Consider the following 13,578-nt stretch of genomic DNA (forward strand, 5'->3'; position numbering starts at 1 on the left):
CATACCGTAGCAGCGCACAGCTCCGAGTGGTTGTTGCGGTAGACGTCAAAAAGGCGTTTGATTCCGTGCCGCACTCGACCATACTTCGCAGGCTACAGGAAGTGGGGATAGGCGGCAACCTCTACCGCTTCGTGAAAGCCTTTCTTGCAGAAAGAACTTTCTCAGTAATGGTTGGAGATACTCAGGGTGAATGGCAACATAACCAAACAGGTGTCCCCCAAGGCGCTGTCATATCACCGGCTTTTTTTAACATTGCTATGTCAGGTCTCCCGCCAATGCTGTCGTCAATAGCCGGTCTTAATTTTGCCGTGTATGCGGACGATATAACGTTGTGGACTAATTCAGGGTCCCCTGCAGAGCAAGAACTAGTCCTACAAACAGGCCTTAATGCCGTCCATGAATACATTAAGAAGTGTGGAATGGAAACCTCTCCCGAAAAAACCGAGTATGTGGTTGTCTTAAATGGTTCGCGGGTACGAGCCGAGGCCGAACGCAAACTTATCTTTCTTCATTTAGGGCACTCAGTTATCTGCCAGAAACAAACAATCCGTATACTCGGCATGCTTATTGACGAGGATGGGGGAGCCAAAAGCTGGCTTCACAACACGATGCATAGCTGTCATCAGGCATTACACCTTATGCGCCGCGTTTCTGCGCGTGGATGGGGAATCAAGGAGGTGGGGCTCCGTCAGATTACCCTGGCACTCATAACATCAAAAATCCTGTACGCATATTCGTACATGCGGCTTAACTCAACCCAACGCCTTCAGCTTCAGCGAATCAATCGCAAGGCGATGAGCCTGGTTACTGGTCTGCCGCAGTACTGCCCAGTAGTGAACCTACACGCATGCAGCAAAATCAATGCCCTACAGGATCTGGTAGAGCAGCAATCGCAAGCCCAGCGAGTCCGTCTCTCCACAACGGCGGCTGGCCGACAGATCCTGCGGGCATTAGGCTACAACGTTGACAACTTAGAGCCACTTTCGTCCGCTGCCCCGCCATGGGAACTGATCGACTTAGTAGACGGTATGACATTACCAAAGAATATGAGTTCGGCTAATCCTCAAAGGCGCAAAGCTGCCGCCAAACGTCACGAGAAGACATCATACAAGTTAGCCCAGGAAGGAGCCATTCAACTATACACAGACGCCGCTCAGTTTCAACATTGCGCCGCTATAGCTTGTCACGATTCTGTGTGAGATACCTCTGTAGTTCAACGGCTTTCCGAGGAACACACCGTCACCAATCTCGAACTCATTGCCATACGACTTGCCATTACTCGAATAGTAGAAAGACAAGATCCGGCTCCTTGCACCTACCATGTTTACACAGATTCACAAGCAGCGTACAGCGCCTGCCGCGCAGGGGGAGCTGACTATGCCGTTCTCAACACTATTCGAACAGAAGCCCGTCGCCTGCGAGACGAGGGCTACACTGTCATTATCAAATGGATTCCTGCTCACGAAGGAATCACTGGAAACGAAAAGGCACACCAGGCAGCGCGCGCAGCAGCTCTTTCCGCACCTTTGCCTGGATCCACATTCGTTTCCGCTTCTTGGCACCCTGATGACGTTGCGCACCCGTCATCGCCCCATATGGATAGGGCGGAGACATGGCATCGCGCACAACGCAATCGTCGCAGCATACTCCAGCACTTGGCCAACCCTGAGCAACTATATTGCCGTCCACATAGCGCACTCCGGAGAGTGGAGGCAGTGCTCCTTCGCCGAGCCCAGATCGGCCAGCTTCTATCACCAGCGAAGAATTGCGCCATCCAAAAAAAAAGAAGCGAGAAAATCCGAGTGCCCTGTTTTGCACCGGAAATAAAAATCGAACTTTGTTATATCAAGTATATCGTATAAAATCGGATTTAGATCGCATTTCAGACTCGGCTACATTAAAAGCACGCCTGGGCAGTACGACGTCAATGACTGGAGTGGAACGACTGCAGTGGAACGACTGTTGCAAAGTTCTCAACTCGATCGCCTTTGCAGCATGCAAGTGAACTGGTACAGTGCTGAAGGTTTCTGAATGGGGCGAGCGGTGCGTCCCTAAAGCTTGTTAAGGCCGTTCGCAACTCTCCTTTTGGGTGCTGTCACCTTTTCTTGCGCGCCATCACTTTCTGGCGATGTACCTGAACGAAAAGGAGAAAGGGTGAAAAGGAAGAACGCTTCGCGGTTTTTCTTTCATCACGTATTTTTGCCGCAGAAAGGCGAAAGCGTTCGTTCGCCAGGGTGTGCTATAGGTGTGAGAAAATACAAAAAATAAAGGTATTGTGCCACCGCATTCCCTACCTGCTTAAAATAAAATAAAATAAAATAAAATAAGATTCTAAACAAACCCACGAACGCACATTTTCCACGTTCTTGCATTCAGAAAAGCTTTTGAACTGATTGTGTCGCCGACTTGTGCTTGCTTGTTGCTGAGTGCGTGTTTTTTTTATCTGCTCTTTCCTCCTCCTGCTAGGAAATGCAATGCGCAGTTTTGGACAAATAAATAACAACAAAAAGAAACGTCGCATCTGCGGTTTACGAGTGGAGTTCAGCAACCTAGTAAAGGTTGGTTAGAAAGTTGAAACGACAAAAGAGAGTAAAAACATACTGCTCAAATGGTTCTCTTCTTTTCTCATTCTTTCACTCTCTGCAGACTGCTTGCTTCCGTCGGTTGTGAAATTCGCGAAGCTATGCTTGTCTTGGCTCTCCTCTTGCCGAAGAAGCAGTTGGGATGAGAGAGGGTAGTGGAGAGAAGCAAACGCGTGTGGTCTGTCCTGGCTTTGCGCAGTGCATTCTGGACCGACGCCTCTATTGTGACATTCTCCTTGCTTCATAAAGGCGCGCTTTGTGAAGACATGTTCCGTGTAAACGTCTTCTATGGAGGCATATGCATTGTAGAGATGTGCTCCATTGAGACAGGCCCCATAGAGACCTCCTCCACTCAGTCGAAAAACGCAGGACAACATTTTCTGCTGTGACAACAGATTTTCTGTAATGGTTTTGGTCATCAACTTGTAGTAACAACAGACATTTTTGTAAGAGCAGCAAAATGTTTTGTAGTTACTACAGGCAAGTACTCCAGAACTACAGACGACGAAAAAAAGATAGTATTACAGAAAAAAACTACAAAACAACAGGAAAATCTGCCGTTACGACAAAACGAGAATAAATTTGTCGTATTTCTGACATAGTTTTGGCGTTTCTTTTGAACTTGTAGTAGCAACAGAAATTTTTGTAGTAGCCGCAAAATTTTGTGTAGTTACTGCAGACAAGTACGTCAGAACTACAGACGACAGAAAAAAAAAGAGTAGTACAGAAACAAACTACAAAACATCAGGAAAAATCGGTCGTTACGACAAAATGACAATACATCTGTCGTATTTCTGACATAGCTTTGTCGTTTCTTTTTCGACTGGGCATGTGCACATAACATATCGAAACATGCTCCATGCAAGCATGTAGTAGAGCCATGATCCACAGAGACGTGTTCTACGGCGACACACTCCATAGAGATAAGCACCTCAAATAAATGCTCTATGGTGTCGTCGGCCTGGTCGGAGTGTTCTTGAAGCTGTAGAACACTCGGAAATTACACTCATTGCGTTGCGCTGAATCCTGAAAATTGTTTTTTTGGAGGTTCTTAAACTCCACAGCCGATTAGTTTTTCAGTCATCCCAAAGAAAAACATCTTCCGACTCCGCAGTTTCCTGGAAAAAGCCATCAGCATGGTAGATACAACAGGAGAGAAATGGGTATTTGGCGTTTATTAGCAAATATGCTTCTCAACGCGTTGTACAGGTCAACAAGGCGCGAAAACCGTTTATACATATGTATATTAATATATATATATATATATATTACTAAGAGGCGCCGACGATGGCACCCAGCTCGTCTGTGTATAAAGACTTATTTTTCGCCCAACGACTTCCGAGTATGGCCTTCATAAAATAGGTATACTAGAAAACAAAAAGTACGAGAGAGTCGTGCAAAAAAGACAGTCCTAGGCAGGAATGACGTTCACAAGTAGTTGCTGCATTGTTGCCAAGTCTCTGGAATGTCTCTGGTTTCTCGGGGCCGTCTTCGATCACACGAGGCCTCAAATAAGAAAAGAAAAAAAAAACATAAAAGGAAGATATTCCGGTCCTTCACGTGATCATGGGCGCCGATCGGTCATCGGTTAGCACCTTCTTCAGCTTGACGGATGAGAAGACATTTTCCCTGAAGGCAGAGAAAGAAGATGAAGCGAAGATAAAAATGATGATGATGATTGACTATAATTGTAGGGCGCTAAGGAGGTGAGGAAGTTTCATTGTCTAGATGCACTATAGCATAGGTGCAATTTCGATACATTGCTTTGATGCAGAGTCTATGTACATATATTTAAAGTTTAGAACGCCTTAAAGTGTTCCTGAGCTAATTTTGTATGACCGGCGAAGTGCCGAGATTTCCTCTATGTCTAAAGGATCTGGAGCTTCAAGGAGAGCCATATTTTTTCTGAAGCGATCACAAAAATAAAGCACTTTCCACAGTCCTAAGCATCCTCCAAGCAAGCACCCTCCTAATTACCACAGAAGGAACCACAAAGAAAATTTATGTGGAGACGTTCTGAGAACAGTCAGAATCCCTGTGAAAAATTGAAGGCCCAAAGTAGGGTCATCCTCGTCGTGTGGTAAAGTGTACAGAGAGAGAGTAAATTAACCTGATTTCAATCGTAAGGTTATGCAACTGCACTGTTCACTAGAAAAGCCACTTGTAGTGTTTTCAAGGGCACTCTGCGATCCTGAATGTTGTAGTATCGCCTAAAATCCAAAACGGCAGTATGGCCGAGGAGCTCACGAGGTAACAGTAGCGCCACGGTTAAAATTCAAAATCACACAATGCTCATAACCTAACAAAAGAGGGAAAACCAGAGAGTTAAACTATTAAAAAAATAAAACATAAGTACGAATGACACAGAATACAAAATAAGAAAACACGTAATCCGTCTACAAGATGGATCTGTGGATTTGATAAGGGCTTCAGTCGCATTGTCAGCTATTTCGTTCGACGTGCTTTGCATCTATATCCATCCTGTCTGTGGTTTCACTCACCGATGGTGAAGGCGGAAAGGCGGCCGCTCTATACACGGTACAAAAAATGTCTATCAAGCAGTCGATAGAGTTCGAATAGTCATATTTCGACCAGGACAAGTTGCGTCGCAAATGCACGCTCTTAAGATTTTGCGGTGAGGAGCCCCTCGGCAATTTGAATCCCGTGAAGCGAACGGCGAAGGAAAAGCTGAAACATTGGGAGAGAAAAAAAACCTCTGTGATCAAACAAGAGCAACAACAGTTCACTCACTGTGCAGATGAAAATATTTTAGAAGAGAAGCAAAAAGAAAAAAATCAATCCACAAAGCGAAACACGATTTTGCAAAAGAACACCTCTATCCTCATAGAAGAAAATAGCGAATTGCGAATTTAGAAAACAGGAAGAAAAGCTAAGCAATGCGGAGAAAACTAAAGATAACAGCATGGACGGTGCCCCTAGGAGTATATTCTTCTAGAGGCCTCGATGAACTTGTTAACAGCGGACTGAACAGCTGAATGGCCGCAGTCTAGTAGGATACCAGAAAATGACAGGCCAATTCTGAACTGACATGGTGCGACTCAGCTGTCGGAATATAATGTGAAGCTAAAGTTTGGAGAGGCAACTGGGTGAAGTGCGATCAAGTATGGTGGGATCTATTTCAAGAATTTCACGTATCTAAACGGTCTTTCTCAAGGTACTCTCTTAAGGCGCAAACTTGAACAAAACGAGGAAGGAGAACCTCAGTTCGTTGACATTCCTGTTTCTTCTTTATGCTGACCTGGTTGTTGCATCAGTGTTTAAATATTAACACAGCCGCCGCGGTGGCTCAGTGGCTACGGTGCTCGGCTGCTGGCCCGAAAGACGGGGGTTCGATCCCGGCCGCGGCGGCTGAATTTCTTTGGAGGAGAAATTCGAGGCCCGTGTACTGTGCGATGTCAGTGCACGTTAAAGAATCCCAGGTGGTCGAAATTTCCGGAGCCCTCCACTACGGCGTCTCTCATAGCCTTAGTCGCTTTGGGACGTTAAACCCCAAAAACCAACCAACCAAATATTAACATTTTGTACTTGTGACTGCGTTGCATTATTCTTAATGCGCTTTATCTTTTCCTTCCTCTCCCCCTCTAACTGTTATGCCATGTATAGCATTGTGACTGCAGTGACAGGTGAATAAAACAATGATAAACAAACATATAAACAGCAACAATTATGTTTGTAATGTGCAGGCTGCATCAAAAGTTCCCAGGCCACAAGGCTTGCTTCTGAGCAGTGTAGAGGGACATTTAGGGCATCAAACATTAAATTAAAATCTCTGCAGCCGGCAGGACAAGATTCAGTTGTCACTGCTGAGAACCTTTGAAGATTCATAAGCAGCTTAGGTGCCAGTACATACTGCTGAAAAGCACACGTTGTGGCCTGGTAACTTTTGACGCAACCTGTGCCTACAGGGTGGCTGGGTGCCTATTATAAAATCTTCCTCCCGGATAGCTCCGTTATTCATCGGTTACCAAGCCGGCAACTTCGCCATCAAACCAGGGGGCCACGCAACATTTACAGAACACTCATGTATGTAAATGTTGAGGGTAATTGATTGATTGCAAAACATTTTAGTCGCCGGGAAGAGCTTGGCAAGAGGTCGCGTTAAGTGGTCGAGAGTACATAGCCCTCGACGACTTTGTCAGCCCACTCCACCGCCAAAACTTGCGTTCTGGGGTCAGAGCTAGCCAGCACGGTCTCCCACCGCTCGAGAGAAGGAGCTGTAACTAGATCACCCGGAGGTGGCTCTATTTTGCAGTCCCACAGGATGTGATCGTAGGTAGCACGTTGGCCACAGTGTTTGCAGTTTGGGTTGTAAATGTCTTGATAAATGTGCGCGAGGAGTGATGGGGTGCGTATCGATCTCGTCTGTAGACGACGCCACGTAACCTCTTGTTCTTTAGTAAGTCTTTTGTCTGGAGGGGGGAAAATTCTCCTCTCTAATTTAAAATGATTGGTGAGATCATGATATGTGATCATTGAGTCCTTCGTGAAATTCAGGGAGCCAGACTCATCCACTGCCCGGTCGACGAAACCTCGGGCTTCATTGTGGGCTGCCTCGTTCCCCGGATTCCCCGAATGGGCTGGGACCTATATCAATTCGGAATAGTTTGGTGAGAATTTGGTTGCGTTAAGGATTCTAAGGGAGGTGTTTGTAATTCGCCCTTTAGCGAAATTATTGATACCCATCTTGGAATCGCTGAGGATGATGCTCCCTCGGGTATGTGCTAGGGCGAGGGCTATAGCCGCCTCTTCTGCCGTTTCAGAGGATTTCGTTTTGATTGTCGCCGAGACGATGTGGTCACCATTCTCGTTCACAACCACAATTGCAAAGGCATTGGTATTTTTGTATTCTGCGGCATCTACATAAAGTGTTGCAGCGCACTGTCTGTATTTCTTATGTAAGGCTTTGGCTCGTGCTTGTCTTCTGCCCTCATGGTGTAAGGGGTGCATGTTTTTGGGGAGTGGTTTGATTAGTAGGGCCGTCCTATAGTCGCGGGGTAAGTCTACTTTAGCATCGCTATTCGTAGGTTGAAAGTTAATTCCGAGCCTGGTAAGAATACTCCTGCCAGTTCTGGAATTGGCTAATCGCGCTGTTTGAGCCATTAAATGGGCTTCTTTCAGTTCATTGTAGGTGTTATGTATTCCTAACCTCATGCGCCTTTCGGCTGAGGCATTTAGCGGGAGTCCTAACGCAGCCTTATAGGCCTGCCGTATCATGCTATCCAATTTGTCCTTTTCTGCTTTCGAAAATTTGAGATAAGGGGTGGCATAGAGTATCCTGCTTAGCGCAAAGGCCTGCACTAGGGGGCATAAATCTCTTTCCCTCACCCCTTGTCTGCGGTTAGCTATGCGGCGGATTAATCGCGCCGTCGCTTCTACCGTGCGTTTTAGCTTAGTGAGTGTGTCAGTATTCTTTCCATTTGTTTTTAAATATAACCCCAGTATTCTCATGGTCTGTACCTCTTTGACAGATCGTCCATTAACATAGACGTGAGGTAGATGTTGTTAGTGAGGTAGATGTTGAGGGTAAGGGGGAGGGGCAGGTGGTTCTTTGAAGCATCAACTTCTTCCCACTCTCTTCCACCATGAATCTGTCTCGCGTACCTGGGCTGTTCCTCCTGTTCTTCATCTTCCTCGCGGACGCTGTCCTGAGCCGTCGCGCTGATTGGCCTGGCGTCAGGTGACGTCACCGTAGCGGCGGCCACTGGCGCCGCTGTCGCTGCTCCCGCCGCAGCGGGCGCTGCCGTGCCGGCCGCCGCTGCCTCGTTGCCGAAGCCGCTGTCGCTGCTGCCGTGCATGTGGCTTCCAGGGGGCGGCAGGCGCGGCGGCGGCAGCAGCGGGAACGGGCACGGTGACGTCATGGAGCGCCGCGGGGGCCTCAGTGCTCCGCTTCCCGCCACGGGGAGGTGCCGGTAGACGGGGTGGATGGTGGCGGGGGCGGTGGTGGTGGAGGGGGTGGCGGCGCATGACCCGCCGGTGGAGGAGATGCCTGTGGCGGAGGAGGCTGAGCGCCCAGGGGGGGAGGGTCGAGAGAGAAGTACGCCGTTTTAGCGTAGTCCAGAAGTACATTGTTTTGGGCTAGTTGGTTCGTAGCCATGTTTGAAACCGAAAGACGCAAATGGGACGAGAACAAAAAAAGGAACGTGAAGCAACACGACCAGCACCAAGCGTCCTGTGGGTTCACGTTCCTTTTTTGTCCTCGTCCCATTTGCGCCTTTCTGTTTCAAACATAGCGTAGTCTAAGCGTTACGGTGGCGATAGCCGTAGCCTGCCTGGCCTTAGACACGCCGCACATGGACTTCAATTATCATCGTAATCAGCCAAATGAAGTTCAGCGCGAAACGAACGTATCTCCGGGAAAGTAGACAAAGTTAAGCGTCGTTTATAATAGTCTAGAGGTACAGTGGCGGAACCCCGAGTCTAGCCATAAATACACTTGGACTGGGCCTAGCTTAATTACCATCGTAATAAGTCAGCTTAAGCCTACTGAAAACAAACGCACCTTAGCTCATAAAGCTATGGTAGGATACAACTTAAAAAAACAGCAGTTGCTAACACTGGGCCGCGGTCCGCGGCGTCCTGTCTTACTCCGCTGGCCAACCGCAACTGTAAACGAAACCAGCCTTTTAATGCTTGACTATATCAAACAATCCACGTGTGGAAATCCTAGAGCTCATATTTTTTTTCTTGTGATAAGCTTCTTGTTTACGTAACAAGAAACATTTAACCAGCGGACTACTTTTTCGTCGTGGAGGAATTCTGTGCGCGGAGGCTGAATGTGGGCGGAGCTTCACTGCAGACTTAAGTTGTATCCGACTATAGGTGTTGTTCAGCGTCACCATCATCATCATCATCAGCGTGACTACGCCCACTGCAGGACAAAATGCCTCTCCCATATCTCTTCAAATAACCCAGCCCTGTGCCGGCTGCGGCCACCCTATTCCCGCATACTTCCTAACCTTAGCCTAACCTTGATGTAAGCTCAAGTCCGGCATCGCAGATTTGCAAGAAGAAGCAACGTGAAGCAACAGGGCAGGTAATCGCCTGTCCTGTTGCTTCACGTTACTTCTTGTCCTCGTCCCATTTGCGCTATTCTGTTTCAAACATGGCTACGAACCAACTAGCCCAAACCAAAGCACTTCTATTGCTTAACGTAGCGTTTCATTCCCGATCGTCATCATCATCATCAACCAGGCATGCTCACTGCAGAACGAAGGAGCGGTACCAACGCATTAGCAAACAGGGCCAGGCGACATTACTGAGATTGTGTCGTAAAATCGTGAAGTTGACCGCGATATGACAGTCGTGGTTTGATCATTTGACATCACATAGGTAATGGTGATGATGATGGTCGCTGCTATTTAAAAAAACACATTTTACAGTTACAGGTGTTCGGATTTGTTGATCGTCACACGAATTGAAGGGAAATGGAACAAAGTCGGCGTTAAACGAACACGAAAGCATAAAAAACGGTACCATCCAAAACATTTTATGTTTGGAATTTTTTTTCGTACTCGTTACGTTTCGAATGAAGCAATGCAGGTTTTTCGTCTGTGTTCCTTGTTCCAAAAAGGAGGATACTCAGAGGCTACCATCTTACTTCGCGGCGAGCTTATCCAAATATTACGTAGAAAACAACGAGTTTAAGCAACCGTTCACAAACAAGGCGTAAGCCGTCTCAAGGAAAGAACTGTTACGTCCAGTCTCTGTATCAGCAAAGTGCAAGACAGCACTTATACTTCCGTGACAACTACACCTGTCCCGAACACCAACCTGCAGTTAAAAGGCACTCGTTACCTCTTTATAACCGTCCGCGGGTGTCCGGAATTCACCACAAAATGTACAGAAAACAAACCCCTGAAGTGGGGACGCAGGCACACTTATGAAAGGGCGGGGGCCAAAAGGTGTGGCTCACCTGCGGAGGAGACACCGGAAGAGGAAGATCCGGCCTCTCCTCCTCGTCCTCTTCCGGGAGAGCCGGCGGCCGGAAGTAGAGCGGGTTGTAGCCCTCGATGATGGAGCTCGTCACGGCCATCCTCGGCACCCGGCTCCAACCGTAGGGGGAAGGACGGCTGCGCGTCGACGCGACGACAACACACACACGTACAAACGTTCCGGCGGGTGACTTGTGTGGACTCGGAACGCATTACTTACTGTCAAGGTTCTGGATTGGGCTGGAAGTGTGGGACGCCGTAAACCCATCCCATGCACTCTACGCGGAGGACAGGCATGCGCACGCTTGTGGAAAGCGTGTAAGTTGTCCTCAATTAAGCTCCTTAAGTTGTCCTCAACTTAAACTCCCTTGGATGCCATGGGGACGTGCCTAGCTGGGAATTGTTACCAGTAATACGGGAAAAGCTCTTCTAGTTCTCTTGCCTGGCATCACTTGGCGCATGTCTTTGAAATAAAAAAAAACAGCATATTGACATCGTCCATGACGTAATAAAGAGGTACAACATGAACTGGTGGGTGAGTTGTGCCAACTGGGAATTGTTACCAGTAATACGGGAAAAGCTCTTCTACTTCTCTTGCCTGGCATCACTTGGCGCATGTCTTTGAAATTAAAAAAAACAACAACAGCATATTGAAATCGTCCATGACGTAATAAAGAGGTACAACATGAACTGGTGGGTGAGTTGTGCCAACTGGGAATTGTTACCAGTAATACGGGTAAAGCTCTTCTAGTTCTCTTGCCTGGCATCACTTGGCGCATGTCTTTGCAATTAAAAAAAAAACAACAACAGCATATTGACATCGTCCATGACGTAATAAAGAGGTACAACATGAACTGGTGGGTGAGTTGTGCCAACTGGGAATTGTTACCAGTAATACGGGAAAAGCTATTCTAGTTCTCTTGCCTGGTATCACTTGGCGCATGTCTTTGAAATTAAAAAAAAACAACAGCATATTGACATCGTCCATGACGTAATAAAGAGGTACAACATGAACTGGTGGGTGAGTTGGTCTGACATATCTAGTGAAGCAGCGCAACGGCACAGGGCCAAAGGGAAGAAAGGGACGAATAAAGCGCTGAATTTTTTTACTGACAACTGTTTATTCCGGATGCTCATCATTCCGGATGCTATCAGTGCTGTGTTCGTCCCTTTCTTCCCTTTGGCCCTGTGCTGTAGCGCTGCTTCACTAGATAGGTAATAAAGAGAATGAGCGAGTGGCTGCAAAACAGAACGTGCTAGGCCGCTAGGCTTAGTTGCATTGATTGGGCGCTGTCCAGCATTCCTGGTATTGGACCCTCTTTGGCGAAACGTTCTGCCTCGAAATGTTTTTTTTTTTTGTGGTACGTTTTTAGCCGCACTTCAAGAACGTAATAGATCCCCGGCTGTTCTCTAACAGCTGCCTTGTTAGTCACACAACGTCAGAGTATGATGTTTCCACCTCTAGTAACGAGACGGTAAACTTCCGAAATATTTGCATTAACTCCCACGACTGCGTGTGTCACCTCGAGTCTACCGCGCTTCGTTGTCATTATTTTTCACACAGAATTCATCGCCGCAATTATATGCCGAAAAACAGGCAGTGTTGCCCGCTTAGCTTTTAATCATTACGGTCAGCGATCGCGACGTCTCGTCGTTCCTGAAGTGAACCATAGCTAAGTTGCCTTTTAGTGTTCGTAAGTAAACTTAATTGTGCAATACTGCATGAACGCAACTTATGTTTTCTCCGTTCCAAGACAAGCTTTTGAACCAAAGAAAGTAGGCTTTTCGACGCGGATTAGGTCGAAGTTTGGGAGCAGGTTCGTGAATTGGTGACAATATGTAAAAAGGATGTCCTACACTGTCTTACACTGAAACTATTGCTCATGGCTGGTGTCAACCAATCGCATTCTTTTCCTTGTTGATGCATTATCTCATCTTCGAGGTGCGGACAATAAGTAAAATTTCGGTAGCGAACAGATTTCAGTTGTGAACGCTGGAAACCCAGTTCACATAATCGCAATGTCGCGTTGCTTTGGCTAGCGAGGCGTTTCCTGGCGCAACCTTAACCTACACTGTGAAGCGTGCGGTTGAACAGCACGTTGAAAAGAACGGTGTTTTAGGGCGAAGAGCGATGTGTGAGAAAGAGATCAAATGAAGCACAGAATGACAGCAGATAAAAGCGTAAGAGCGTGCGACTGTACAGCGCCTTGCGTAGGATAAGAAGAAAGGACTTTGAGGACTGACTACTGTAGGTATAGATTCAGTTCCTGTCTGGTGTAATGTGATACGTGTCATATCTCTGGCGTTATTTGGTGTGAATTGGCGCACATCGATCTACGTATGTGCTAACACTTCTCCCGGTTTAGGACATCATTCTGGAAGAGGCGTGATATACGAAAAGGCAGGAAGGCGGATTACACGGAAGCAGTCCTTTCGCAAGCACTGGTGTTATGTAGCCCCACTCTTACACTCGTATATGGCTCTTCCTCGAGGCTAAATTTAATCTAACTCGCCCAGCTTTCCAGAAAACTAGTGGTTTAAGAAGTACGCTGGCGTGGATGAGCGCACTGTTCGAACTTTTTGCATTTGTTCACCTTCTTCGAAAGTGTGTATAAACGACAAGTGTAAATGCGACGTGCAGGGTCGTGGTGTCATGGTCTGCCATTTGTCTAATCAATCAACTTCACGCAAACTCCCACCTACCGCCTAAAACTAAAGAACTACACTTCCGCAACAGCTGAGAAACTGCACCATAGCATGCACCGTGGTAAACCGTAAACGCTGCACGACACGACACTATTTTCTATCCAGATAAAAATACTCAATGCCGCAGGAGTTCCTAGTAAACTACGCATTCTACATTACACTTTAAACAGAAAGGAATAAAAAGAGAGTAGGCTGCCGTTTAGCACACCCCCTTTTATAGAAGGAGGTGCGCTAGAGGAGAGCCTACTCTTTTTTTTACTCATATAAAGGCGCATTCCTGTTTGTAGTGCATTAAAGGACGAGGTACAAGTCTGGAATACAGTGGGATAGCCCTACAT

At 47.0% G+C, this 13,578-nt stretch overlaps 1 protein-coding gene across 1 annotated transcript in view; it reads right to left on the reverse strand.

Moving 5' to 3' along the window:
• Positions 1–3,742: 3,742 nt before the first annotated feature.
• IRSp53 (Insulin receptor substrate 53 kDa) overlaps positions 3,743–13,578 on the reverse strand; it is a 162,284-nt gene continuing 152,448 nt past the window's right edge. The window contains exons 14-16 of the mRNA XM_089588050.1: positions 10,516–10,672; positions 8,205–8,604; positions 3,743–4,211 (exon numbers count right to left, since the gene is read on the reverse strand). Coding sequence (XP_089444176.1) covers positions 4,139–4,211; positions 8,205–8,604; positions 10,516–10,672 — 630 coding nt within the window. The 3' untranslated portion in view covers positions 3,743–4,138. The remainder of the gene's footprint in view (positions 4,212–8,204; positions 8,605–10,515; positions 10,673–13,578) is intronic.

The sequence above is a fragment of the Amblyomma mixtum genome, chromosome 4, assembly GCF_055824585.1.
Source record: "Amblyomma mixtum isolate Tamu chromosome 4, ASM5582458v1, whole genome shotgun sequence".
In the NCBI taxonomy this organism is placed as follows: Eukaryota; Metazoa; Arthropoda; class Arachnida; order Ixodida; family Ixodidae; genus Amblyomma; species Amblyomma mixtum.